Source organism: Dermacentor variabilis, chromosome 1 (assembly GCF_050947875.1).
Source record: "Dermacentor variabilis isolate Ectoservices chromosome 1, ASM5094787v1, whole genome shotgun sequence".
Lineage (NCBI taxonomy): Eukaryota > Metazoa > Arthropoda > Arachnida > Ixodida > Ixodidae > Dermacentor > Dermacentor variabilis.
The window spans coordinates 104,823,324-104,850,705 of NC_134568.1; the positions used below are offsets into that span (position 1 = coordinate 104,823,324).

Genomic DNA, 27,382 nt, shown 5'->3' on the forward strand with positions numbered 1-27,382 from the left:
TACATGTTTTCCCGCTCAGTTTAATCCAAGCGCCAACCAATCTAATCCGAAAACCACTGTATTTAATGCAAACGCAAGCCAAAGTAATCCAAACGCCAGCGAATTTAATCCAAGCACAGCACGACGTCCTTCCAGAACATTCGAATTTCCCGGCAACCAAAATTTTCCTAACATATTATGGGTGGTTATTTTTAATCACAATAGAAGTGCAACGTGGGACACCATATATATATATATATATATATATATATATATATATATATATGATCACTAGGCACTGGTTGACCTTGGTTAGTAGTGAATACGAATCACTTTTTCTGCTGCCGCTATAGGTAGCCTTCATTCGAACACGTCTTCATTGACACCATTCAAATGCTCATGAAATTCACAGTTCACTGCACGGTACACCTAAACGACAGCTTCAAGTCACTAAGGGTCACAAATTACTTACTATACTTATTTAAGTGCTCTCGCTGTTGTAAACATCATAATGTCCTCAATATCAAATGAAATGTCACAAAACGAGTGATTCAAACATACTATTAGGAACTGGTGTGGGCTTGAATCACTAGTGATTATGAATCCCTTATTTTCTCTGAGGGTGGCAGCTTTCATTCGTGTATGTCGTCAATGGTGTCATTGGAACTGTCATAAAATGAGCATTCATTCTTGGTATCTACGCAACATTATGGCGCCGAGTCATTAGCTATCACTAGTGATGCGCTCGGTTCGGTTTTCTCCTACTTTCTTGCAGCATAGCATCATGGATATCAAATGAAAAGTTATTTAGATTCAAGTATGATGATTCAAAGACGCTGGGATTGAGTCGATAGTGATCATTAATCCCTAACTTTCAACACGACAGTGGTAGCCTTCATTCGTGCGTGTCGTCATTGGTATCAATCCAATTGTCAACAAATTAGAATTTTCGGCATCATTTTTAGTTAAATGATAACGCTGAGTCATTAGGTATCACTAGTGATGCGCTCAGCCCGGTGTTCCTGTACATTTATGCAGTATATCATCATGGCTGTCAAATAAAAACTCTTTCAATCAGCGATTCCATTATGATAACTATGATATGCTAGGGTATTGTCACTAGGGATCAAGGATCACCTTGTTCTGTATGACAGTGGTAGCCGTCATTCATGCACGTCATCACTGATATTTTTGAAAATGTGAGTGAATGAGCATTTTTTTCTGCTACCATTGCTAACTCATAATGCAGAGTGATTCATGATCACTAGTGACTCATTTCTAGCACCTCGTAACTATTAAACTTGAATCGCCGTTTGAATAACTTTTTGATTCCTAAGACTATGCTGGTATGAAAGTACAATAACACCGAACTGAGCTATTTATCACTATAGTGATAAATAATAACTGCATTGTTATTTAGTGTTAGTAGCAGAAAAAGTGCTAATTTAATGACATTTCGATATATACCAATAACGATGTGCCCGAATGATGCCTACCACTGTAATGTAAAACAATGTAATCCGTGATCACTAGTGGCTTCACCCTAACACCTCCTAGTTACCATAATTGAATTGCTCTTTAAACGAGATTTTATTTCACATCCATGATGCTATGCTGCATAAAAGTACAAGTATGTCGGACTGAGCACATATCTAGTTATCCCTAATGACTCGGTGCTAATATTCAATAATTTCTGATACCAAAAATGTTCATTTTATGACAGTTTGATTGATACCAATGACGACATCCATGAATGAAAGTTACAATGTCATTATTAAGATAGTGATTCATGATCACTAGTGACTCAATCCCAGCGTCATTGAATTACCATAATTTAATCGCCGGTTAAATGACTTTGCATTTGATATCCACCACACTATGCTGCGTTAAAGTAGGAAAGCACCAAACCGAGCGCATCACTAGTGATCACTAATGACTCGGCGGTATAATTTGGCAACAATAGCAAAGATGCTCATTCTATGCCAGTTTCATTGATACCAATGACAACATGCAGGAATGGAAGCTGTCATTTTCAGATAAAGTAGGCGATTCATAATAAATAGTTAAAGCACACCTGTTCCTAACAGGCGTGGTTGAATCTCTCATTTTATGACATTTCATTTGACATCCATGACATTATAGTATTTAAAACAGGGATAGCACTGAACTGAGCATAATAAGTGACTTGGGCTAACTAGTGACTAGGCCCTATCAGTTAAGTATACCGTGCAGTTAATTGCTAGCTTCATGAGAATTTGAATGATGTCAATGTTGAACTATTCGATTGACGGCTACCGAGAACGGCAGTAGAAAAAGCGAATCATATTCACAAGTGACCAAGGCTTAACAGTGTCACCATTGAGTCACTCACTGGTGTTTCGGTTGATACACATGATGACACGGTACCTGCGTCACTTTCTTAACCATCCAATGCTGACATTTCCTCACAGTTGTGTGTAAGAATTTCTGTATTTTGAGTTGCTCTCAAAACACAAAAGAGAAAAGTGTCCAAATGTTGTCATTAGTCACGTGGTAGGAACGCTATTGGTGCTGCACTTCGCGCTTTTATTTGGAATTAAAACATAAACCCCTCACATTTTCAGAAAACTTCAGTTGCTTTGAAATTCAAAGGTTCTTCAAGTGCGTTATGCTTGGCTTATATTCACAGGTATTTAGATTAATACGGCTGGAGTTTGTAATATATTCAATGGTGCTTGGGTTGATTTCAGTGGCGCTTGGAGTAAGTTGAACGGGAATAGATGTAATTACGTCGGACATCGTGATTGGCTGGCACTTTTTCTTACGAGCGGTTCTAGTGCAAAATATTTTTTTTTGTGAATACGGTTCCTGCAGGGCCAAATTGACAAAGCTTTTCATTCGTAAGTGGCCTTTCCAATTGGCCAGCCGTCTTGGCTAATTACTTGCCCACCATCATGATTGGTTGGAATTTGCTCTTACGAGCTACTCTAGCGTAAGAGGTTTTTTGTGAATACGGCCCTGGTGTCTTACGCACCTCTAAGGTATTCTGTACGTGAGTGGGTTCTTTCCGTACCGAAGAAATGCACCACCTGTATGCTTTCTTTGTTTGTTAAACCGCACTATCACACTAGCATTGCCACAAGTGAACAAATATTTGAATCGCGTAAGGGCAGCCGGTGAAGCAGGTTTTCGTATATCCTTCTATGTTTTTATATTTGTTTTACAAACGTCGCCATTTTTACCTAAGCAGTGCTTAACCACAGTTCGCTCTAGCCTGCATGCAGCTAAAACAGAAAAGAAAAACTGAATAGTATGCACACGCGTTTCCGCTCAATGCACGCAAGTAGCGAAAGAGCGATGCTCCAGCAGCGTACGCCAGCAGCGAGGCGCCAGCAGCGTACGACGCGCCAGCGGCATTTCATTTTTGCTTGGCGCGACATCATTAAAACGTGTTATTCGGGCTCCTGGATTCCGAGCTCCACCCCACCGCCGCACATTCTCAATGACTCAGAAAATAAGAGATCGAGACACGTTTCGGCATCGGAAATCCGGAGCAACTGCCAGGCAAAATGGCAGAGCCACCCACTTTGGTAGTAAGAAGGAGGCGGGTTGTAAAAAAAAGAGAGAAAAACAGAAAAGCAAGAAAGGGAGTGGGTGCGTTGGGCAAATATCGCTCGCGCAGTTTGCAGTCTGCTCCTAGGAGGGAACTGGGTAACAAGCGGCGCGGAAGGTGAATTGAATAAAGATACTTCCGTTCGTGACTCTGGGGCAACATGGCGCGTCGTCGTGCTCAGACAGCGACGCACGCAAGGGCACGGTCGTGCTACACAGACAGAGAGAGAGAAAAAAAAATAAAGAAAGCTGGCACGCTGACTTCGTTTCTTACAGTTTCTTATTTTTTTTGTTGTTGTTGTTGTTGTGATGTTCAGCCCCTGCTTCTTTTTCCGGCCCTCATAAATAGCAATTATGCGCGGCCTAGAAATGCTTCTATCAAGATATATGCTCGAGTTTTGGTGTTTTTCACCTCTCCCCCTCTCTCTGTTTTCGCAAATCTTCAAAAAGTTTACGGCCAGGCAATGCGCATAAGCAGAGACACATTCCTGCTCGTTGCTTGTGCCGCATGTATGCAGCGTAGATGGAAATCCTAGAAATTCCCTCTGGATATGTGCACGCTGTGTAGAAAGACGCGACGCAGAGGCAGGCAATTTCACCGTGGTGGGCCGTGAAACATCTTTTACAGGATTTCGTGTCAAACAAGTTTGGCTTAAAGGAACACTACTTTAGTCGCAGTAGTAGAACTGAGCTTTCTATTGCTTTAATAATAATAATAATAATAATAATAATAATAATAATAATAATAATAATAATAATAATAATAATAATAATAATAATATCCTGCGACCATGTGCCCTACATCTGAACACCGTAGCCATCGAGGCACAGTGGTGAGTTTCTCATATACTATGCATATTTTCCTTTTTGTCTCAGTATATGGCTGCAAAAGTATGAATGTCCATGCGAAGAACCGTGAGCAGCGAGGAACTTCCAACTTCAAGTATTTATTTATCTTTCGTTTATCGTGGTGAAAAAGGCAAAAAGGAAGAAAAAATTAGAGCAACGGAAAAATTTCGCCACGCAGAACAACAGACGCGGGCCAACCTAAGGAGCGAGCTCTCCCCTGGTGCTCGTTTTTCAATCGCAGGACTGCAATGGAGAGCGCCCCTAATAGCAACAGCAACCGGCGGCAGAAACAAGTAGAAGAGCCTCCAAAACGAGCATTCTTATATGCACATACTATCACCCATCGCGTGGCTTGGAAGACGCTTACTGCCAAAAACAGTGCCGAAGAAGAAAGAGAGCAAAAAAGAAAAAAGAAAAGGAACACCGTAAGCAACAAATGAACGAAAAGCAAATACACGAAGGCACGCACGGATCTGGCCAGTCAACACCGAGGTGAGGATAGTCGAGTGCGCCGAGAAATGGGCGGCCTCGCCCTGAGGAGGCTGCGCTAGTTTACCTCTTTTAGGGAAGCGGCGAATGCCTCCGAGCCGCTACGGCGGGCGGCTCATAAATCCCTGCGCGAGCTCGCGAGTCTCTTCCGCCATGCGCGCCTGGCCAGGGAGCCCCCTTCGTTTTATTCTTCTCTTTTCGCGAAGGCACGATGTAAAAAGAAGCCCTCTCCTTGGCGAGAGGCCGATGCGGAAGGGGCCGATTGACTTCCCAAAGTCTCTCTCACCGCTCTGTGAGCAGTGCGTATACACGACGACGAACTGACGGAGGCGGGCGCGCGCGCCTTATACGCGGCGCCGCTGTACGGTTGCGCCTCCGACGCGCCGTAAAGGAGGGGGCCAACAGCGTTTGCTCGGGGATTTATAAGGAAAAGCGGCGCCCTCGGGAGGGATTTCGGCGTTCCGAGAGGCGCCTCTCGAACGAATGCCCTATGCTCGACGCTGGCGCCGGGAGCGAGGTCTCTGCGGCCGCAGCGCTATAGCGCGGCGTTCGCGGTATCGATGTACGGACGGCGGCATCGTTCTGCATACCCCCCATCGTGAATAGACGGCTCCAGAGCTAAGAACCAAAAGCAAAGAAATCTACGTTTTGCTTTCTTCTTCCCCCCCCCCCCCCCCCCCGCTTTCTTTAAATTCTTTCTGCACTCGAACGTGCGAAGTTTGAACCCCTCCCCCTTTTTCGCCTGTATCTCCGCAGCTGCACTGCCGCCGAGTCGCTCATGCACACGCTCTCGTTCGCGAGGAAGCGCTGACCTCCGCCCCTCGGCATATACTGCCCGCCCCCTTTTCCGTGCGCCGCTCCGCTTTCTCATGTTGGCCATCATAGCCGCAGTATAACGCGATCCTTACCGGAAGAAAGCACGCGCATAAACACACGTATATACAGCAGGCGCATAGCGTACGCCAAGTGCGAAGTAAAAGAAGACACAGGGAGAAAAGGGTGGGGGGGGGGGGAGCGATGGAGGGGATTGCAGATTGGTTAAATTGGTTGTTTGTATCTGTGAGCAAGGAAACGAAGAAAGAGAGAGCTGAGCGCGAGAAAAAAAAATAAAGGAGGCGGCCCTGATTTTCTGGCGCAGTTTCGCGAGTATGTGCGCGTCGAATCCGCCAAGGAGGCGGAAGATAACGTGGTGCGTGTATACCAGAGAAGCCTCGCGGCTGGCGGCGTGTCGGGTGAATAGCGGCTCTCGCGCCAAGTCCTCGCAGCCGCCGCTCGCTTTCGCTCCCTCGGGAAGCGTCTTGGATGAGGCCGCCGACTTTGGAACTGGGCAGCAGCAGTGGTGTGCTTCTGTCTCTTGCTGCTGCTTCTGCTTCTGTTGTTGTTGTTGTTGTTGTCGTTGTCGCTGTTAGCAGCGCTTGTTGCGGCGGAGCTGTTTTGCCTCCCCAGGGACCCTGATCTCTTTGTCTAGCGCGATTTGGGCGCGTCATCGCCCCCTGCCAGCCGAGGCTTCAACCGTGTCATTTCGCAGCTTAGTCGCCTGTCTTGGTGTAAAATGGGAGGAAGTAAGGAGAGAGGAAAAAAAAAAGGAAAGGGAAAATCGGCGACTCCGTCGTAGGCGAAAAGAGGATCTATCGCTAACGGCGTAAACTTCTCGCTTGTGCGCTCAATTCGCCTTGTTAGGCTAGCGCCTCATTTCCGCCTCGGTGCGTGGATCGTGTTTGCGGGAAGTTATAGCAAACATGACGGCGAGGTTTTTTTGCCTGACGCTGAACTTTGCTGTTCGCGGCTGTCGGAAGGTTGTACTTTGACAATGTTCTTTTCCTTTTTTTGATCACTCCACGTTGCTCGAAGCTGATAAGACTACAGCGTGGAACAAATGCGCGTGAAGATTATCAATAGAATTTCGTTTCGAGTTTCTTGAGACTGCGCAAGCCGGAACTCTTGCTGCGCTTACCGTGTGTGAACTTTTCCCAAGAAATGCTCGCGCGCTTTTTATTTTCTCACGCTTCAGATCTCGCTTGTTTTTATGAACTACTTTTCTATCTTATTTGGCACCGCGTAGCATTGAGTAACGTGTGGGCAAGGGAGACTTCAAACAGTTTGCGGATAGTATAGACACTATCGACCAGCGCATTGAAATATTGTGTGTCATATTTTGTCGGTTAGGGGGCTTTTTTGGATCGCAATGTCACGTGCGGAAAAGCCAAACTGCTGAGCAGGAACTCTCTGGAGTTTATGAGCAGCCAGAAATTAAGCTGCTCTCACTGCTTCTCGCCCTTGAGCCCGACATATATGAGCTGTATTATGAGGCCACTTGAAATTCGGAGAAGCCGCCGCTCTTTAGAATGGTCTGTTTGCAAATGAAGCAAGTTATTCTGACGCCTGAATATTCAAAAACATTTCCTAGATGCTTTGAGTACATGGGCCGGCAATGCTGATTGCTTGCTTAGGTAAGGTTCAGCTCTACCTGGTGTACGCATAGCATTAACGATGTATTTTACATTCGATTCCCGAGCAAGTGCTCTTATAACTGATCAAGCAATTTCAACACTGTTCTGCAGATTATTGTGCAAGGTCGTATAAGCATACGCACAACCTTTCAAGTCGTATTCATTTTAGGTTTGTTTGCTGCAGCACCGAACAAAATCTTGACGTAACCGGTAGCTCCATAGTCATTGTATGCTTACGGGATCGACTCTCAATCGGACCATATTGCCTTCTGAAAAAAAAAAAGAAAAGAGAGAGAGAGAGAGAGAGAGAGAGAAACGAAAAAGAAGACCTTTCTCAGTACTCACTTGTTTTGGCTTGTTCCAATGTGCTCGCGCACGCTGATAGGCAAATCTTCCCGGCACTAGCTCCGGTGACTGCCTCTGAAAGCGCCGCGTTGAGGTTAGCCTCAGAAAACGAAGTAAGAAAAAGAGAGACAGACAAAGAACATGAGCATTGCGACTGAACGAGCGCTGCAGTTTACGAGTTTTGTTAGTAGCGTATACAGCGCGTCTCATAGCGTGCAGGCTCGTCATATTCGAGTCGACTTTGCTTTTGCGAGGTGGTGAAAGTTTTGCCAATTTCCTTCGTTCATGCGGTCTCCTCAGCCAACGTCGGGTGCCCCCATCAAGGTTATTTCTTTGCATACAGCACCGAGTTCCTTTCCTTTTCTCTATATTTTTTTTTATTTTTGCGCAAAGAGCTATATTACCGAGGATGAAGGAAACTTGTGGAGTAAACCAAATTGCCACTCAAGGAAGATTTCATAGATGGGCGAGTTACAAGAGGCACGTCGTGTGTATTGCTGTGACTGGCTTGCATCTTGGCATCTTTCAACAAAGCACTGCTGAGCGAGAAGTACTGTAGTGTGCCAAAAAGTGATCGTGCGCCCACCCTCATCTCTTCAGTATTTTTTTCTTTTGGACGGCGTTACGTTAAACTGTTTTTGTGCTTTTTACCCTGACTTCTCCAGAGAACTGCTTAAAGGGTTCAGTGGCCCTAGCATTTACGAAACTTTTTTGTAAGTACTTTCTGAGATTGGCCATCGCTACAATGCTTGTTTTGTCATCGCTCTAATCGCTGGCACAAGTGAGTGGGCGCAAGAATACCGGCCATTTGAAGAAACACTTAATGCATGAACGAATTCTTCTGAATGCGGATCCAGATTGTTTATTCTTTTTTTATTATTTTTAATTCTAGAAAAGTTGAAAACGGCACGGTGCGCTTCATGCAAAGGTGAGCATGCTTTCGCGCAATGGCTCGCTGTAGTGCTGCAGAGACATACAAAAACTCAGATACTACATTTAGTTCTCCCGCGTGCATAATGATTGCCTCGTGGAAAATCCGGAACAATTCTGTGAATTTTACATTCGCCTTCCTGTCTCTGTTGGCTTGTGTCCTGCGCCTTAACTAAGATTTAGAGAGGATGACTCGCTGATCTGCAGCAGTTAAACCATAGGCAAAATACTATATGACTTCACGTCACTTTCGCGAGAAATTTGATTTCTGTGCGTCGCACTTTAGCGTCTCGATTTATTATAACGTAGACGCCTGAGGTTTTCATTCTTCGACCTGACGGTCGCGTTCTGGCCTTGCGTAAATGTTGAGCTCCGTGTCCTCGAATATCTAGAGTGTTTCCAATCCTAAGAGAGAAGGAAAGGTGCACTAACTATTCGTAGCTCCGGGCCTCCTGCAACGAAATGCTCTCTATTTACCTTTCTCCTGTACGATCGTCCCGGACTCGACATTCGCCCTTCGCGCTCCAGCGTTTACGCATAAGCACTGATTTCTCGTTATCCATTCAGCACGCCGCTGTATCACTGCAGAGTATAGCTTCTTTGCATTGACATCATCGTGGCCGTCGAGATGCGATACTAGCACGGTGAGAAGATCGAGAGCACGACAGGATGCGTTCCGATCGATGTCAGGCGTCGACCTCGTGCTGGCGTCGACGTCGTGCTGGGACCTTGTGCAGGCCAGCGAGTACGGCAGGCTATCCGCAGCAGTGAACATTGTGCGCTTACTTCATCGGTGGCCGCCATGTTCGGGCACAATGACACTGACAAACTGCGTCCGTGACGTCAAGTGAAAACTATCTATGAAGACAAGAGAGAAAAAAAAATGAGAAAGGCGGGGAAGTAAACCAGAAGAGACAATTTGGTTTGCTGCCCCTCACTAGGCTAAAGGGAAGCTAAACTTGGAAGGAAAGACAGCGTGCTCCTGCAAGCAACCACGATCGTCCACAGAAGTTATCGCTAATGCCGTTTGTGCAAAGTATTTTACAAGACAGTGTTACGGTGCATGAAATCTTGTCAGCCGGGATTACAAGATGCTTCTAACAGAGGAGGCTGCTGAGCGCTATATATGTATAATTTCGCGAGTTCTTCGAGAACGTGTTATACATAAATCCTTCTTTCCATTCGTGTTTATATTTTTCTCCGCGCACTCTGAGCTTGCGGGACATAAAAATGATAGAGAAAAATAAAAAACATGTTGTAAGAGTCACGCAATATTTATCCCAGCTGCCGCAAAAGATGTGTCTCTCAGAGGTTTTCCCTTTTCAGTTCTGTTTCTCTTGTCTTCTTAGTTCTGTTGGTCACGAGCGTACCCAAGTAAAACCCATCATTTTGAGCATCGCTTCCATCAAGTAGTATTTCATTTCTTCTTCCGATAGGGCCCACATGCCTCGCGCCCAGCACCTGAAGATCTATGTTTTTTTTTCTGTCATACAAAAATTTATTTATGTCTTGGCCTGTCCTTGGTCCAAAACGGACTCGTTGCACGAGATCGTTTCAGAATAAAATTGTAAGTGCAGTTTCGCAGCTCAGAAAGAACCATAAAAAATATGACAAGTACAGAGGTGGGTCTCGAGTGAAATAAAAAAAAAAAATAAGTACAACGTAATGGAAGCTGAGAACGATGCGTGTGGGAGCTCCGGCCCCAAGACGCAACCCGCTCGCAGCGCGAAAATGCACGGGGGAAGATCAGGCGGGTGCGAAAAAGAAAACGCGTAATATCGTGTCAAGAGAAGCGGCGCGAAGCGAGGCGACGAAGAATCGGTAACAGAAAAAGCGTACGCGCTTGGATTCCGCTTCTTCTTTCCTTCATCGAAGCCCGGCCGATTCCTTCTGGCGCGCCGCCCCCGTCGGTCGCGCACGCGCTCCACAGCGGCCCGCGTGCCATTCACGCGTCGGCCACGAAAACCTTCTGTTGCGATTCTCACCGCATGATTTATGGGCATCACCCGAACCGTTCTCTTCTCCCGTGCACAAACTTTTCCGGCGGCACAAATCAGCAGAAATAGATTGATGGGCGAGGGCATGCAACTCCCCAATTACCTGGCGGTCGGTGCCGCACACTGCTCCCTTTTCCTTTGTTCTTGCGGGTGCGAGGCGGGGCGCCATTCGTTTACCCCCGCGTTATTTCCCTCGCCGCACTCTCGAGCGGCTTCCACCATTGTCTCCGAAGCTTCCCGACCGATTCTACTCCTTGGATGCGAAGGAGCCCGCTCCACCTCTGCGGTCTCGGCGTCTTTCTCTCGCTCCCCTCGCTGCTGTCCTCGGCCCATCTCGGCGGAGGAGCCGCATCAGCAGCGGCGCGGCTCTTCGCTTTTCCCGCGTATGCGCAATCCGCGCACAACGCGAGAGAGGGCGAGGAGACCCGCGGGCCCGGTCCGACTGATCTCGCTTCCAAAGCCCGCCGTGTGTACGCCAACATCTGGCGATGTCCCACAGATAAGGCGAAAACGGGAGCGCGCGCGCTAGCATGCTTGCGCACTTTGCTATCCCAGCCCGCTCCTTCACCCCTCCTGCATTTCTGCGTCGACGCTGCGCTGCCGCGTTCGTTTGCTGAGGGGTGTTCGTTGCTGAGACGCTGTTGTTCTCTGCCGCAGCGTCTTTGCGGCAATGGCGAAGGACGGGTAGAAATCGCCTATCACCGCCGCGAGGAACGACGAAATGATGAGGGGGCGAACGCTAGCGCCGAGCTGCGTGGGAGGGAAGCGATGGCTATACATATAGGAGACGAGAGACTAGCGCGAACCTTGTATCCAGCGATTCGTTAGGATTTGTTTGGTCGTGTCTGTGTGGCCAAGCAGCGCGGATCTGCGGCGAGGAAGCTCGTTAGTATCTGTCCGGGACGTTGTTTCGCTACCTCACTGAAGGCTCCAGCAGCCTGGACTGTCCAGGGCGGGTCATCGAGTTGCTCGAACCTAATCTTTCTCGGACGGCTCCTTTGTGCCCGAACTGGGAAAGTGAGCAGATTCACAACGTTGCAGACCAGGTTTAGAGTAAATGTCTGCGGTAAATAAAGGGAACAGGGTAAGTAAACAGACGGGGGTGCTATGTGAGTAAGAGTTCTTAATAGTGAGGCACGGAAATTTGCATAACAGCGAGTGGGCTCTTTGAGAAGAGGATTGAGGTGGGATCTGTAAGGTACATTATAGCGCAAAGGCGTTTCCGGACTTCAGGCAAATAGTAGTAGCCTTGCTCTTCAAGTGCATGCTCCAGCAATACCCACCACAATGCAGCCCTTATTTTCCTGATGACGTTGTCCGTTTTTAACAATAATGATGTAAAAAAAGATATCTGGAGAATGGAAAGGATCGGTTGTTCATCCAATCAACACAAATCCAAACGACACTGAAATGTCTGGTATAATTATAGAGAAGAGTTAAGTTTTGCACGATCTTGATATTCTTACAAGTTGCCACCGGTGGAAGTCGAAAGAAAAATCTCCGCATAACGCGCACACTGCTATATACCATTCCAACAACGCTGGGCCCCACAGCCTCCTTTCCTGGGTACTAAAGGGTCCATTCATGGGCAAATGAAAGGCGAACTGGAAAATAGGAGGCAGAACAGCTGCTGCGAGTGATCACCCCAGAGTACGTTTAGCCCCGCTACGTACCCACTCGCCAAAGTTAGGTTTGGCGCCAAATTAAGCGTTCATGTCGTCATAAACATATCGTGGTATGTATAGAGCGGCGGAAAACCAAGAACGCATTACATTTAAGCTTAACCTGCGTGCGTTATATTTGTACACGATATAGTGCATGTACGCTACAATTCGGATGGAAGTGAATTTTTCCCTTTCGTGCAATTTCCTCCACCTTGAGAGCTTCCGCAGAACTGATTTGCCATATTCAGTACATGTACATGTAGCCAGGGCCTCTCGCTGCTGAATCGGAGCATGTGAAACACTCATTAGACCGTATAGGCGCCAGGTAGAACACGTTCTTAGAAACCGGCAGGCAGCCTGTACACCTTCGCGTAGCGCTTACTTGAGTTAAAGGCGTCGAACAACAGTGCCGTTCTCTGTAAAGGCATCTGCCGCACCTTGACGACTTTTTGACAGAGGTGGCATGCAGCCAACGTAGCACTTCAGTAGCGCTTAGTTATCGGGATGCTCGAATAAAGAAACGCGCGTCTTCCTGCACGATGCCGGTGTACGTATCCGAGGGTCACATTCCCTATATAGTACCTATCGTGCGCACCTATAGTACCTATCGTGCGTGATAGTACCTATCATCATACCAGTACTGTGTAGATTCTTGAAAAACGTAGCTAAAGCTTGCAACCACTTATTCATTCTCTGACGCAACGCTTCTCAGTCACAGCAAAATGTATAAATATTTATTACGTGTTATTCGATATTCTACGAACATTGTAAACACGGCTTTGGAAAAGTATCGCCTTAAAACTGTTCTGTCAGCACAATTTCAAACGCGCATCGGTCTAAAATGACTCGAATGCGTTGTTACGCTCCAAACTTCCCCTGAATTTGCAACTAGTGGCTTAATTCAGATACCGAAAGGTGCACTCTGGACTTATCCATGCGTAGAAACCAGCGGCAGAGCGATTGAAAGTCGCATATCCATCTAATTACGGGGAAGTAGCGTTTCATCAGTTATTTTTTGTTCGCGTTTTGATTTATGCTGACAATACAAGTACAGTCAGCGTAAAAGGCTTTTGGAGCGCGCAGTCTGAGAAAAAAATAAATAGAACTGAATATTTTCACAGATGTGACGCAGCCCGGTAGTCGGATTTCGTGCATATCCTGTAGCATATGTCAACAACATAGCCTTGTACTGCTTTGCTTGCTGCGGTTAGTCTGCTCGGAAATTGAACATTTCCACAAGTCCTGCGTTCCATAAACTTTAGACGCAGACTGCACTTGCTAGGTGAAAGGTGCAGTGGCGCGCCAGAAAAGCGAGCCAGGGACCTTGACTACTGTCCCGAGAAGAATAATTACGATTATCCTCACTCAACATCTCGGTAGAACGCGTAGGGCATACAATACGAAAACCGACTCCCTCACCTACGGCTCTCACCGCGCTGTTTGCGTCTCCGAACGAACGCGCAAAAGAACATCTCACGTACTTCTGTGTAAGCGCTGGCGGCAAGCGGGAAGCGCGAAAGGACGCTATGAGCATCGCGGAGAGAAAGCCAGAGAGCAGCAGGAGTGCCGTCCTTCAGCCCGGGGCCGGAATCCGACTCGGGCGAACAATGCGCGCGCACGGAGATGACGCGTGTGCGACGCGCCCGGGAGTTGAACTCGCCGACAAATGATGCGCTCGCATCGCGCCGCTACTGCGGCTGCTGCTGTTCCTGCTGCAACCCCTCCCCCCCCCCCCCCCCTGCCCCGGAAGGGAAGAGTACGGGAGTGAAGAAACAAGCACGCGAAAAAGGAGCATGGCAGGCAAGAGAACTGGCGGGCGAATCGGCGAGCAGAACTCGGCGGCTGCTCAAATTCCTTGAGCGGCGGCTTCCAAAAATGTTTTGGGCACGTTTTGCAGATAGAGTCCGCTGGCATGCTGGGAATGCCCGCGTCGCCCAGCTGCGCCCCTCCGCCTATCCGTCCATCCACCGGGCAACGGTTTGCGCCTCTGTGGCAGGCGACGGCTGCCCAAAGCAGCAGAAGTCTTTTGAAGCCGCGGTGGCGGCGGCGGTGGCAGCAACTGCTGGCGCTCTTGCGCCAGCACAGACGAAACTCGGCGGCACTCCGACACTTGCTTCTCCATAAAGCGCGGAATGCGCTACATTAGTGTGCCGGCCACCGTTGCTGCTCGTGGGACAGTGCGCCACAATTCTCCCTCCGATCCTCCCCCCCCTCCCCTCTTCCCGCCTTTGAGTTTGTTCCCAGCTTTTCTTCTTAACGCCGCCTGCGAGTGTTTTTTCGGAAGTGCGATTGCGAGTGCGTTGGCTTCTCGGCAAGACGCGCGGGTGCTTGCGGGAGTATAACGTCGGACGCCTTGGTGGCGTTTTCTGCGTGTCATAGCCCGCCAGAGTGCCTCTGCGAAGGATTGTAATAAGCGTAAACAGAGACTGGCGTCGCATATTTGATTCGGAGAAGATCTGTTGATGGAGTTTCCCTTCGAAATGGGGCAGATCAACGTGTTCAGTTATTACAGATTCGTCGGTTTTGGGCTACACTGCCTGTCCTTCGTGTGAATGCTCGGAAAAGATTTCATTACGTAGCTGCTGTGCTTGCTCAAGGCGTCTGCCCATTTGTATTCATCATACAGGATTATGACGCTCGCATAGCTTGTCATCACACATTATCGTTCTATACCGTTGTGCTCTAACTCATTTTCTCTTCGGCTAAAATAAAGAAAAAGGGGGGGGGGGAATAGAACTACTGAGGGAATGACTACTGTTGTGCATGCCCTATCAATGAGGGCAACGGCACCATTATAAATTAGAGATCCTTTAAATGATTCTAAATGAACCGCTTCGTGTTTCGCATAGAAAGGTAAAAAAAAAAAAGAAGAAGCGATAGAAAAATTAAGAAAAGAAGGTAAAGAGAAAAAGTATTTGGCTTGCTACTCTTAATTTGATAAGGGCATAATGGGTATAAAAGAGCAGTAGAGGCTTGGCTACAAAAGCACCAGCGGTTGCAGAACATAGGCCAACAAATAGGAGAAAAGAGAAAGGAACTAAGCACAAGGGAAAGCTTTGTAGCTATAGTATACGCGAATGGCAGTACTAAGTGATGGTAGCGAATGCGTCAGGCTAACAGTAAAGGATACAGTAATCAAGTTACCATGCATAAGGTAAGAAAGAGAGGAATAATAAAAAAAAGATAGACATAAAGAAAGAAAAACTGCTTTCAAAAAACGAAGAAAGATAGCTTGTTAACATAGTTTTAATGCTCAGCCCTTTTAGAGCACTCTGATTTTATTAGCATGTCATTTTCGATGGAGTTTGGAAGTTGCTTCGCTGTAATTTTCACCTCAACGTTCTGCTCGAACTTCAAGCAGGTATTCCTCGTCTTTCGTCTGCGCAGGTTCATGCAACCAAACGCTGGGCATGACCAGCGGCGAAATCAAGGACGAAGACATCTCGGCCAGCTCCACTCACAATGCCGCCAGTGTTGGACCGCAGTTCGCCAGGTAAGCCACGCGTGCGGTAGTCTTCTGGTGAGCATAAATGTGTCCCGAAGGCCGCATTCCGGCAGCGAAAAAAAGCAAACAAACAATAAAAAATAGTCGAATACAGTTGTCGATGGAAGGCAAACGTCACTCCGTGCCGTTTACCATCCCTCGACTGTACAATATTCTTATTGTAAACGACACGTCTGGTAAACGGCATGGAGTGCTCCGATTTTACTGGCGACATTCAGGGACCATTTTTTTTTTAAATTTTAGTTTACTTTGACGCTGCAGTGTGCTGTGGCGTTTAATTTTTCCTAACAAAATTTATGTGATTAACGTGATTACGCTGTTAATGAACTTTCGCGTTCGCGTCCAGTGTCTCCGCAAAGCGAGAATAACGACGGACAGCGCTACTCGCATATTGGACCGCGAGCGCCTGCCAGATACGCAGTATTTCCTAATTTCCAATGTGCACTAGTCTTTTTTGAAAGTAAACATGTAAGCGCACGCACGCGCACACACGCGCAAAACGGACGGTCTGCAGCTTTCATTTTTTTTTTTGGTAGAATTCGTCTGTGGTACATTTTTTTTCTGGTATTGCGGCACGCTTCATACGATTACGTAATAAATCACCATGGTCGCCATCGTAATAGAAGTTCAATAGTAGTTAATAGAAGGTCGTGAACTACCAGCGCCCGAGTGGATGCAAACGGGAAACAGACGCGATTCCTATGCTTTTCGCGACTATTCGCAGAGGCAACTATTAAAAAAAAGGAAAAAAAGAAAAGAAACACACGGTCCCGTGGAAATAGACCTTACCCGCCCATCTTGACGTCTCACATGATTGGTATACTGTCTTTCATGGCCGCAAATCCGTTCCAAATTATTTGCGGAGTTTGAAATACAAGTTTATGAAAAGTGCCTAAATTTGGAGGCAGTGCTGCACAGACAAAAATAATTTTTGTTTTTATAACTTTACACACAGTTCAAGAGAGAGAGAAGAAACTTTAATAATGAATGGTCCGGTAGTTTCGTTGTAGTGGCCTCAGATGGCGGCTCGAAGTCCTTGGACTCGGGCGGCATCTTTGGCTTGCCGGACGGCCCAGAGCTGGCCTGCCAACTCTGAACTTTTGAGAGCCGCCTCCCAGCGACGGCGACGCCGATGCACACGAATCATTTTTTTTCAGCACGTTGTGGCAGCGCGTGTCGAAGCAGCCTAGTTGTTCCGTAAATGCTCTCTTGGTGCGACATAATGAAACTCAGTATTATAGCTAAAAAGTCTGCTCCTGAAGCGGCGTGTTCTTTGGGGCCATTGCCCAGCAGTTAGTTATACAAGGAGCGGCACTTAGACTCGTCGATAAGACGAGCGTCAGTTCGCCGATTCGATGGCCGCCGTTGGCCAATTCTCTTTTCACCGGGATTTCGACTCGGTCAGCTTATTGGCCGCTCATGCCGTCTTGCATCACCGGCTACGTGATCCTGTAAATTTCCGATCAGTCCTCTACATGATGCTAGAGCAGCCAAGCTCCACTATTATTGTCCCTAATTCCAGAGCATGCAGCCTAATCAAGTCCAGTGCTGCCCGCTTCTCAAATGAAGTCAATGCTTACTTCGTCAAGTATACTTTACGAAGAGCGGGTTTGAGAGAGCTGGCAAGTTTGCTCAGACTCGACTCCAATTATCCGCCCAGACCGACCGTATACCTCAGAATTTCATGTCTCGTGTATCGAAAGCCGGTCGTAAGTAGGTCTGTGTTTGCAGTGTGTGTTTTTTGCAAATGGCGCGCCGAGTATGCGAAATAATTATTTTCGAAGGAATGTGTCGAAGAAATCTAGTGGACCAGACATGTTGTCAAGGGAATGTACTTTTCTGCTGGCTTAAGCCGCCGTGGTTGCTCAATGGCTGTGGTGTTGGGCGGCTGAGCACGAGGTCGCGGGATCGAATCCCGGCCACGGCGGCCGCATTTCGATGGGGGCGGAAACACCCGTGAAATTAGATTTAGGTGCACGTTAAAGAACCCGAGGTGGTCGAAATTTCTGGGGTCCTCCACTTCGCTGTGCCTCATAATCAGAGAGTGGTTCTGGCACGTAAAACCCCATAATTTTTTTTTTACTGGCTTAAACCGCTTGTAAAGCGTGCGAAGGCAAACCACCGCAAGTTGCAGCAAACTTAAAATGTTCACAGCATGTACGATTCTTAAAAATTTATTGCAACATTTCGCGTACAAGTTATTAAATTTCGTCTTTTCCCTATATGATAGTGCCTTGGTGATTGAGCATCTTTTCTTTCTTTAGGAGTAAAAGCGGCTTCTCGTTCATAACGTCGGAAACTGGGTTATTTATTCTTGCAAGCGTCTGACGTGAGAGAAGGTGCATTTTCGATCTCCAGTATGAAGATTGAAAGCGCTATCAATAACACCGAATGCGTCAAGAACGCTCTCCAATCCGCGCAGGGAGAACTGCTGTAATTGCTTTCCATGTGCGTATAGATGGTACAACTTTCGGCTTCCATTCAGGGCATATAACAAAGTATACGCGTCGAACTATAGATGGGCAAAATCTGCCGAAGAATGTAGCACTTTATTTATTTTTATCCTGTCTTTTTCAAACGCTTCGAAATAACTTTGCCGACATTGCGACGCCAAGTTAGTTTAGTTCCACTAGGTCACATAAAGCTGGCCTTTTTTCGAGTCTATTTTTTCTTTTCATTTTTGTTGTGTTGTGTAGCGCTTTATATATACCGGGTGTTTGGAATTAATACTGTAAATCGCAGAGTAAGGCAGAGTTTTCGACAACTTTTTTTTTTTTTTGCAAGGCGTTTACCGCGGCGGCGAGCGTTGCGATATATGTGGCAACGAAACTTACGAACTTGTAACAACAATTATTGAAAAAAAGTTTAATTAACAAGTTTAGAGGACACGTTTATATTGCAAAATTGAAGCTAGCCAGCCATTCTCTGCCAAGTGTCTCTCAAACTGTGCTACTGGATACATGGCCGCTCCAGTTAACACTTTTCAACTCTGCGAAGTTCTAATAAGTGTTAACTAAAACAGCAATGCGCTGTGGCGCGGGTTTTTAAGACGCATTTATTTAAATTGGTGCTATAGACACAAGACGTCTAACGAATTGACTTGCTTTCTGTCTCGCTAACCCCAATTTCGCACGTACAACGTCTGCTATAGAATTGTTAATTATCTAATTAAAGAAATAATTTAGTTAATTATAATATATCTTTAACGCCCACCGCCGTAAATGCCGTGCTGCAATGTATATGTGAAGCCAGCGATAGCGCAGGATAAAATAGTTATTGTTTTAATTGGAGTGTAGAAATGATAAGGCAAAGAGAAATGAAAGTGAACGAAAAGACAACTTGCCGCCGCTGGCAGCCCCAACCCACACCCTCAATATTTTCTCTGTTGATTTCATATGATTGTGACTAAAAAAAAAAAAAAAGAAACGCCCCTTGGTTTCTTTCTTCTCGAGTAGGGACAGGTATAAGAGCTGCAATTGACTGTTATTTTTAATATCCTGAAAGAAGGGTTCTTCGCATTTTCTTTCTATCGGCATTTCCGCAAGTCCACGTTGAAAAACGCAGCAAATTTACTTGTACGTTTCGGTCAGGGAACGACATTTATCCAGAATACACGCCTTGATATAGGCTGGTCCCTGGCGTAAACGCGGAGGAAAAAAAAATGTTGTTCTTCAAAGTTAAAGTACTTGCTGCGTCTCGCGGTTCGAAGTGTTTCCGCATGCGCTGATGTCCCGCAGGAGAAGAGTAGCGCGCACGCCACCCGTGCGCTCCCCCTCCGCTCTTTGCGGCCTTTATCGCGGCACGCACACGCGCGGCCCTGGGGCAAGCCGTGTACCTTGACGACACACGTTCTCCGGTCGCCGTTCGCCGACGAGGGCGCACGTCATTAATTTCTGAAGATGCGAGCGCCAGCTCCTCTGCAATCACCGGGGAGGCAGAGTCGCGCTTCTCACGCGCGGACAACGTGTATGAGCCGCCTTCAAACTCAAATCCTCTCCTCGATGGCGCGCGAGGAGTGAGACAACATAAAAAAAAAAAAAAAAGAAAAGAGGAGGCGCGTGGAAGTGGGTTCGAGGAGAGCGTTCCACACGCGTGCACGTTGCAAGGAGCCACGGCTCTCGCTTTCTGTGCCCTATTGAGGAGAGCGGGGCAGGCGAAAGCCCTCTCGAACTTTTCAAAAAACTTTAACAGCCACCGCCCGAGGGGCGCACTTTCCGGACGATGCTGGCCTCTGGTTTATGGCCCCTGCAGCCCATTCGAGAGCGCTCGCGTTATAACGGCAGGTTTAGGGCACTCCAACTCATTAGCGCCACCCCCCTTCTACCCGAGAGGCCCCACGTGCGCACGCACGCACATACACACCGCCACCGCCAACATTGCCGCCGGACGCAAAGCTGCTGTCGTTCGCGTGCATGCGCATCGCCGTACGGACGCCTGCCGCAGCCGCTGTCGTCGGCACCGAAGCGCAGCAGCAACCCCCCCTCCCTACGGCCATTCTCTGTCTGACCCCTTTACGACCCAAATTTTCGTGTGGAATCGCGAGAATTTACGCGCGCACCCGCAGTTTCATTTCCGCGCGTTCTCCCATCCCACCGCGGACTTGCTGCGCCCTCGCGCGCTGTTCCAGTCTCTCTCTCTCTCTCTCTATTTCTCGCTCTCCTGGCTATAGCGCATCGTATACAGCTTTTTTCGAAACTTCGCCCCTTTTCCATTTTTCCTTTCTCTCTGCGATCCTGTCGCACCTTTCAGTTCGCGTTAGGATGCGTCGTTGCAAGAGAAAGCCTGTACGACGCCGTTTCGAGATCCGGGTCGTACCATGAGGTGATCCCTTACCGCTGAAACTCGTTTGCTTTAGCCAAATGTCCGCGTTTCTGCAGTTCGCGGACATACATTGGTTGGCTGCACACGCGCGCGGCAATGAACAGGGTGTTTATTTTTCAATTTTTTTTTAAAAGAAACACTCGCCTCAATGCCATTCGTTCCTCTTTAGGAAATGTTCTTTTCATTATTATTTTTATATATCTTGTGCGTTTATAGTCCGATGTGTACGATCAGAGCTTATGCGCTTGAAGGTGACAGTGCTTACAAAACTTTCGCGACCACCCTCTACTATATACAGGAGGAAATGCTCGGTCGTTTTTGCCGCCTGAACTATATAAACTTGCGTGCTTGTTCACAATCGTCCTTCGTCAAGATCGCTTCTGTCCAGATGAGTTCGTGTTGACAATCCACGTAGTTCTGGCAGGTCCAAATAACAAAAACCTCAAACTTGTACTTTTTATGAGTTTGCGACATTGTGCGCATTCTCCCGAAAGAAAGAATAAAAAAGCTCGCTCAGAGTATAAGGCCTATAGCTCTGTCAAGGCTGGGAACAGAGCAGCGCGCGCAGGCCGCAAAACGACAGTCGGTGCCTATCAAGCCAGCGGTGTCTCATTAAAGTGGCGGCGGGGTCGTTGGGACACCAATCACGGCTTCCAGGGATTAGCGAATGGACGAGATGGCGGCATTATGAAGCGGGCAGGTGCCTCGTTACTTTTGGCTCACGCGGTGAAGAAACTTTGTGCTCCCAGGTAATTCGCAGGGTCCTTTATGGCACGGAGATGATCGCGTAGGTTCTTCTAGAGCTCAGGCCAGTATCTTAAGTCTCCTCCAAGGAACACTCGGACCATTCCCGATTCGTATGCGGCACATAATCTCCATATTCCGGAAAGTAATCTTGCGTATGGTCGTTCGTAACTGCATCCAGAGGCTGTGAGCGCATCAGTATGTTGACATTTCATTTCAAATGCTAATCTCGGAAACTATATTATTCACGTTTGCACACACATAGGACAAAATATTGCATCATTACTCCGCACTAGAAGAGAAGAGAGAGGGAAGAAACTGCTGCAGATGGCGGCAGCGCTGGAGAAAGTAATCAACTGCTTCAGCTATAGCGGACCAGTCTGGTAATACACGCAGCGAGACGAGCCGCTAATATGGGCGCCTGCTCTTTCTTAAATGTTGGAGCACATTCAGAGCGTGGGAGCGGCTTGGTCGCTAAACTCCGAGTGCTGAATTACTGCACACGCTCTCTAAAGCCTATAATAACAAACGCAATATATAAGCGTCTTCCTTCGTTTCTTTCATTTCTGTTTGTTTTCCTTCTGAGAAAAGAAAGTGGATGAGCGCAGCAATGCCCCGAAAACTGAGTGGTTTCGGCCCCTATACGCGCCCGATCTATAGCTCATTAAAAAAATCCACAGCGCAAGAGGCAACGACGCCCGGCTTCATACGGTACGTGACTAAGCCTTGGTTTCAGCGCGCGTCGCAACAAGCGCCATGCCCTACACGGCGCAGCGAGCACTCCATTCCATATACGTACCGCTCTTGACTGCGAACACGGGCGAACTCTCACAATAACCCTCGTGCAATAATTGAAAAATTGAAGAGAGAGAGAAAAAAATCAGAACGAGAGAGAGAGAGAGAGAGAGAGAGAGAGAGAGAGAGAGAGAAGGCGCCAGTTGGCTCCGATGGTATAACGAACCGCCATTTTTCCCTCTTTATTTCTTCGCTCCCGGCCTTTGCTTTCTTGGCAGCCAGCTCGCACGGCGAAACATTAGCTATTTCGCAAGCAAGCGCCACTGCAGAGCTTGTTGTACCACGGCCTATCATCGCGGCGACGACGACGACACAGGACGCGGAAAAAGAACGTGCTCGGGCATTGTTCTGGCGGCAACTCCTGACACACGTCTTACTCGGTTCGTGTTCTAGTGCCTACGGCCGAGTCAGGGTCGACGTGCTCTCCGAGTCGGGGTCGCTTCGAGAGGGTGCTCGGTGCGAGACCCCTCGCGGTGGTGTTCTGGCACAGAGGGAAGCGGGCGAAACGTTAGCCCCGGATTGTCATGGGAAGCAGTTGCCTCCTTGAGGAAGCGGAGCGAACGGCTGGGCAGAGGGGCGAAGACGCGAAGGAGCGCCCAAGACCCGCTCGGTGCCCTTCTGTGAAGTGGGCTCCTCGTGTCATCAACGTCGCCACTTGGATGCGGCTGAAATGCCGCCAGCATCAATATACAGCTCCTCTATATAGGCGGGGGCGCCGTGGCTTGTTAGAGGAACTTTGCTCTAGTTCGTGCTCTCGCTTTCTTGATGCTCGAAGCAGTGGGCGCACATCTTGACACTCAGCTTTTATTTTATTTTTATTATATCGTTGTTTTGAGGTGCAGAAAAAAAAAAGAAACGACAATCTTCAAAAACTGTAAATCCGCCCGTGGAGGTCGGCTGCCAGATTTCTCATTTGCGCAGCGCTTCGCTGTGTACATAAGGATACACAACCACCCCTTATTCATTGGCCTTCGCCTCAGTGCCTCGATTACAGGGAGAGGGCAGATGTTCACTTATATTGTTGCTTAGCCATTTGGGTGTGCGCATGTGTGTGTGTGTGTGTGTGTGTGTGTGTGTGTGTGTGTGTGTGTGTGTGTGTGTGTGTGTGTGTGTGTGTGTGTGTGTGTGTGTGTGTGTGTGTGTGCGTGCGGGGGGGGGCGCTGTTTCAGGAGAGTTTAGGCGTGATAAGCTGGGCACGCAATAGTTTCACTTTAGAGTCTAACGGGAAGACAAAGGTCCGCGAACCAATTTGATGTGACGCTATGGTTTTCTCAGTAAACGACACATGATGATGATGAGCTGTGCTAAAAAAAAAAAAAACACGCGATCTTTGAACTGGTGCACCTACGTGAAGAAAGCGCCAATCAATTCCCGGCGCACGCAAGTAGTCCAGCCGATCGCAACAGCCCAGGCACCGCGCTCTCCGGCGCAGAGCAGGGAGCTCTTCTAGGAAACACCTTCTGGGTACAGCCTAATGTGAGCGCGTCGAGGCGCCGCCTCCAATGTGCCTACTATTCAGAATCATTCGTACATTTTTCAAACGGTATTTATTGGATATTATTGTATATAGTTGGCCTTCGCGCAGTAACATCCCAGGCATCATCATCATCCAATGTAATTTATTCATCCAAATTCAAGTAAGTGTCCATATGCGCATGCATCCATATGGAATCATTCATATGCAAATTAGAAACCGTTCAGCAAAGTTTTTTACGTTTAGTTGGAGTAAACACCCTCTGGCTACAAAAAGTTTGTCTGTATTGCGTACAGCGGCAAACTATGTTACTCACTTTGGCTTCTCGTCGGTGATTTACGCTGTGTTAGAGAAAGAGAAGAAGAATGGTTGTGCTGGTCAGCCGCCTTTAAGGTCATCATTATCAACAAGCCGCAGTTCACTTTATGTTTCATATCAGAACAGCAGTTTAGTTAGCAATAATACATTGATCTGTAACAGCTGAAAGTGTCTTTCTGAAAGAAAATCTAATCCCTTGGCGGAATAAGCGACTGTAGATGCAATGAAAGTTGAGCTATGTAGTCGGTATATCTTGTCTTGTCCCTTCTTCCCCGCGTGTTGGTGTTTCCTTGCGTTGTTTCAGCCACAAGCAACAGGCGACTGCTCTATTACAGATCGTAATTGCATAGTGAAATGCGATATTGCAGTTATGCATTTATGCCTCCATGACAGCGTAACAGCCTCCACGAACTGTCCTGAAAAGTCCACAGCGCAAGAATGGCTTTATGCAAGTCTCGATTCGCGCCTGGTGTTGTTTCCACGTAGAACTGGCTTTCGTTGGCCAAACAACGTTCGCCGGCGCCTTCTGATTATCATTAGGCTTTCTTACAACGTTCACGTAACGTGAAACACTTGGCAGCCTAACGCGATATACTGCGACCGCGAGAGATAGCCTGGCGCAGGACTGCTAGATCGGGCTTTCTTCAACCGTTGCGTGCGCGCGCGTGTGTTTGTGCGTGTGCGCGCGCGCGTGTGTGTGTGCGTGTGCGTGTGCGTGTGTATGCGTGTGCGTGTGCGTGTGCGTGTGCGTGTGTGTGTGTGTGTGTGTGTGTGTGTGTGTGTGTGTGTGTGTGTGTGTGTGTGTGTGTGTGTGTGTGCGCGCGTGGGTGTGTGTGTTTTAAGGTGCTTTTGCGCTTCGCTCACGCTCAGCGCCGGTCTCTGTAAGGCAGGAGAAAAAATGTACGTGAGAGTATTTTGTCTTAGGCTACAGCATGACATCCTAGCTAGTCGACGCATTATATCAAAGGAACGACGTGAGCATTCACGGTGTAAATTTTTGTGCATTTGAGAGAAATTTCCGCGATCTGCATTAAGCTGGAGGCGCTTTCTTTGGGAAGCTGGGCTGAACGCGTTCATCTCTCTCTATCTCGTTCTCTCGGTGGTCGATCTCATTGGCATGGCTATCCCTCTTCCTAGCGCTGCCAATTGACCGCGATAATTCTTCTTTCATACTAATAAGCGACGGCGACCGAGCGTCACGGGAGCTTGCGCGTGCGCGACGTATACAGAGCGCGTCGACGGCCAAGACGTGCCCGGCTTCCGCTCGTGCGAGCGAGTGAGCGGCAAAAGAGTCGCTATTCCGCCGCCGCCGCCGCGAGCTGCGCGCGCCGCACGCCTGCCCTGTCGGCGACCTCGTCCATCACCGCGCGGCGGCCGATCCGTCACGACACAATGCCCGTTCCATCCTAATGAGCCCGAACACGCCGGGCGGTGAATCGCAAATACGAGGGTCCTGTCCTCGGTGCTGACCCGCCGATAGACATCGGGGAAAACGAGGGGGGCGGGCCACCTAGCGACGCGAGACCGCGGCACGGACCGCGGGCTTACCTGCCCGCGCAACCCGTATCGTGCACTGGCACTACTCGAGCAGTCTTACGCTGGGGGCGCTCTCGATTATAGAAGAAAAAAAGTTGCACTTGCGGCAAAACAAATATTATGTGAACACTTTTCTTTTTCTTTCTTTTCTTTCTTTTTGCAAGACGCGATTTTGAGGGAGCAGTATATGCGGTATAACTTTAGCACATGTGGCGCGAGGTTAATTTAGCTGCATTCGTGGTGGTTAGTTAAATGGTCATTGCTATACATGCATTCTTTACGTGCGGTTCTTCTTTGCCTTCTTTTGAAGTATTTGCCGGTAGGCAGGGATAGTAAAAATAATAATAATAAAAAAAGGACATCAAGTAAACGCATGCAGCTCTGCAGATATACTGCCCATTCCGACGTTTGTTGGGCAATTTTTTTTTTCAGCCGCTAAGGTAACTGCGTTCTTTGGACACCTCGTGCACGCCACTCCCGTGTAGCTTTCTCGTCTCAGGAATTTCCTATTTGCGCTTGTTTATTTAAGCTAATAATAATAATAATAATAATAATAATAATAATAATAATAATAATAATAATAATAATAATAATAATAATAATAATAATAATAATAAACAGGTCTTACGATTTTCTGTTAACTATTCTCACTCGCGAGAATCAGCACATTAATCGGGGATCTAAAAATGCGCTCGACTTTTCTTCAAGTGGGATCGTCAAAAGTTTCGAGCGTAAGCTTTAGGTTCTTTTACCGGAATGAATGACAAATATCATAGTTATTTCTTAACGTGATCAAAAATGTTCTGCCACGTTAGAAAAAAAGTAACGGAGCTCGAGTTCCATTTATTTGGTTTGCGGATTTTCAGGAATGTTGGATGTCAGTCAGCTTTTCTGGCGATGTATTTCTTGCCTCTCTGTCTGTGCACGTGTCTTGTGTTACGTATCTAGTGAGACATTGATCGGCTTTACTGCTTTGTAAAGATTATCATTCCATTTCAGAAAGTTGCTCTTAGTTATATTCTTTTTTCCTATAGTCGAGTCATTCAATATGACTTTTTGCTTAAGTGATCTTTAATTTCATAGTGCTTACCCGTTGAAGCTAATAGAATGCATGGTGACGTTTCGAAGCCACACCAGGACATTGTGTTTGTGTATAAGATGGTCTTGCCGGCTGCGTATAGTAGATGTCCGTCTATTTTTGTCTATCAGGGTAGATAGTTGGGATTCGTTGGTATGGCATTCAAGGGCTGCTAGTCGTTCACCCCTGCCTCCTTGCCTTGCATCCATCTTCGTCTGTGGCGCTCTCTTGTTTGGTAATAACAGTGAACGAACCCGTTACAAAGGGACCGTTATTCAGTGGGTGCTCCTTTTACCGCGCATTCACGGTGACAAAGAAACACGCGGCAGCTCTCACCACGAGGTTGTTCTGGTTGAATCACAAATGCCGAGTACGGCTGCGGTGGCCAAGAGAGTGTAGAGGGGTAGAGTGGGCTAGTAGCTCCAAAAGAACGAAGCACAGACATCGCTACGGGACCCGCGGGGACAGGCATTCAGTATGTGGACGCTGAGTAGCGGCACTCGCTCGAATCCAAACGCTCAACAGCCAATTTTGCGTATACAGCAAAACCCATAAAGCGCCGTTTTCTGTGCACCACTACTGAGACAGCCTATTGATCTGGCCGCCTATGCACCCTCGGTGGACATGAGCACGTGAGATCGTGCGTGCGTGTGTGTGTCTGTGTGTGTGTGCGCGCGCGGGCGCGAGCGTGTGCGTGTGGATTCATTGCGGTGCCGTCGCCCCTTACTTTTTTTTTTTTGTTTCCCTCTTATTTTGCTTTTGTTCCCCGCTCTCCTACACCAGACCTCCTTTGCGTTCTCTGCCGCCGAGTTACATC

At 47.7% G+C, this 27,382-nt stretch overlaps 1 protein-coding gene across 2 annotated transcripts in view; it reads left to right on the forward strand.

The window, feature by feature from the left end:
• Ddr (discoidin domain-containing receptor 2) overlaps positions 1–27,382 on the forward strand; it is a 199,148-nt gene that overhangs the window by 123,692 nt on the left and 48,074 nt on the right. For both annotated transcript variants that reach the window (XM_075692122.1, XM_075692131.1), the window contains exon 3: positions 15,682–15,787. In XM_075692122.1, coding sequence (XP_075548237.1) covers positions 15,682–15,787 — 106 coding nt within the window. The remainder of the gene's footprint in view (positions 1–15,681; positions 15,788–27,382) is intronic.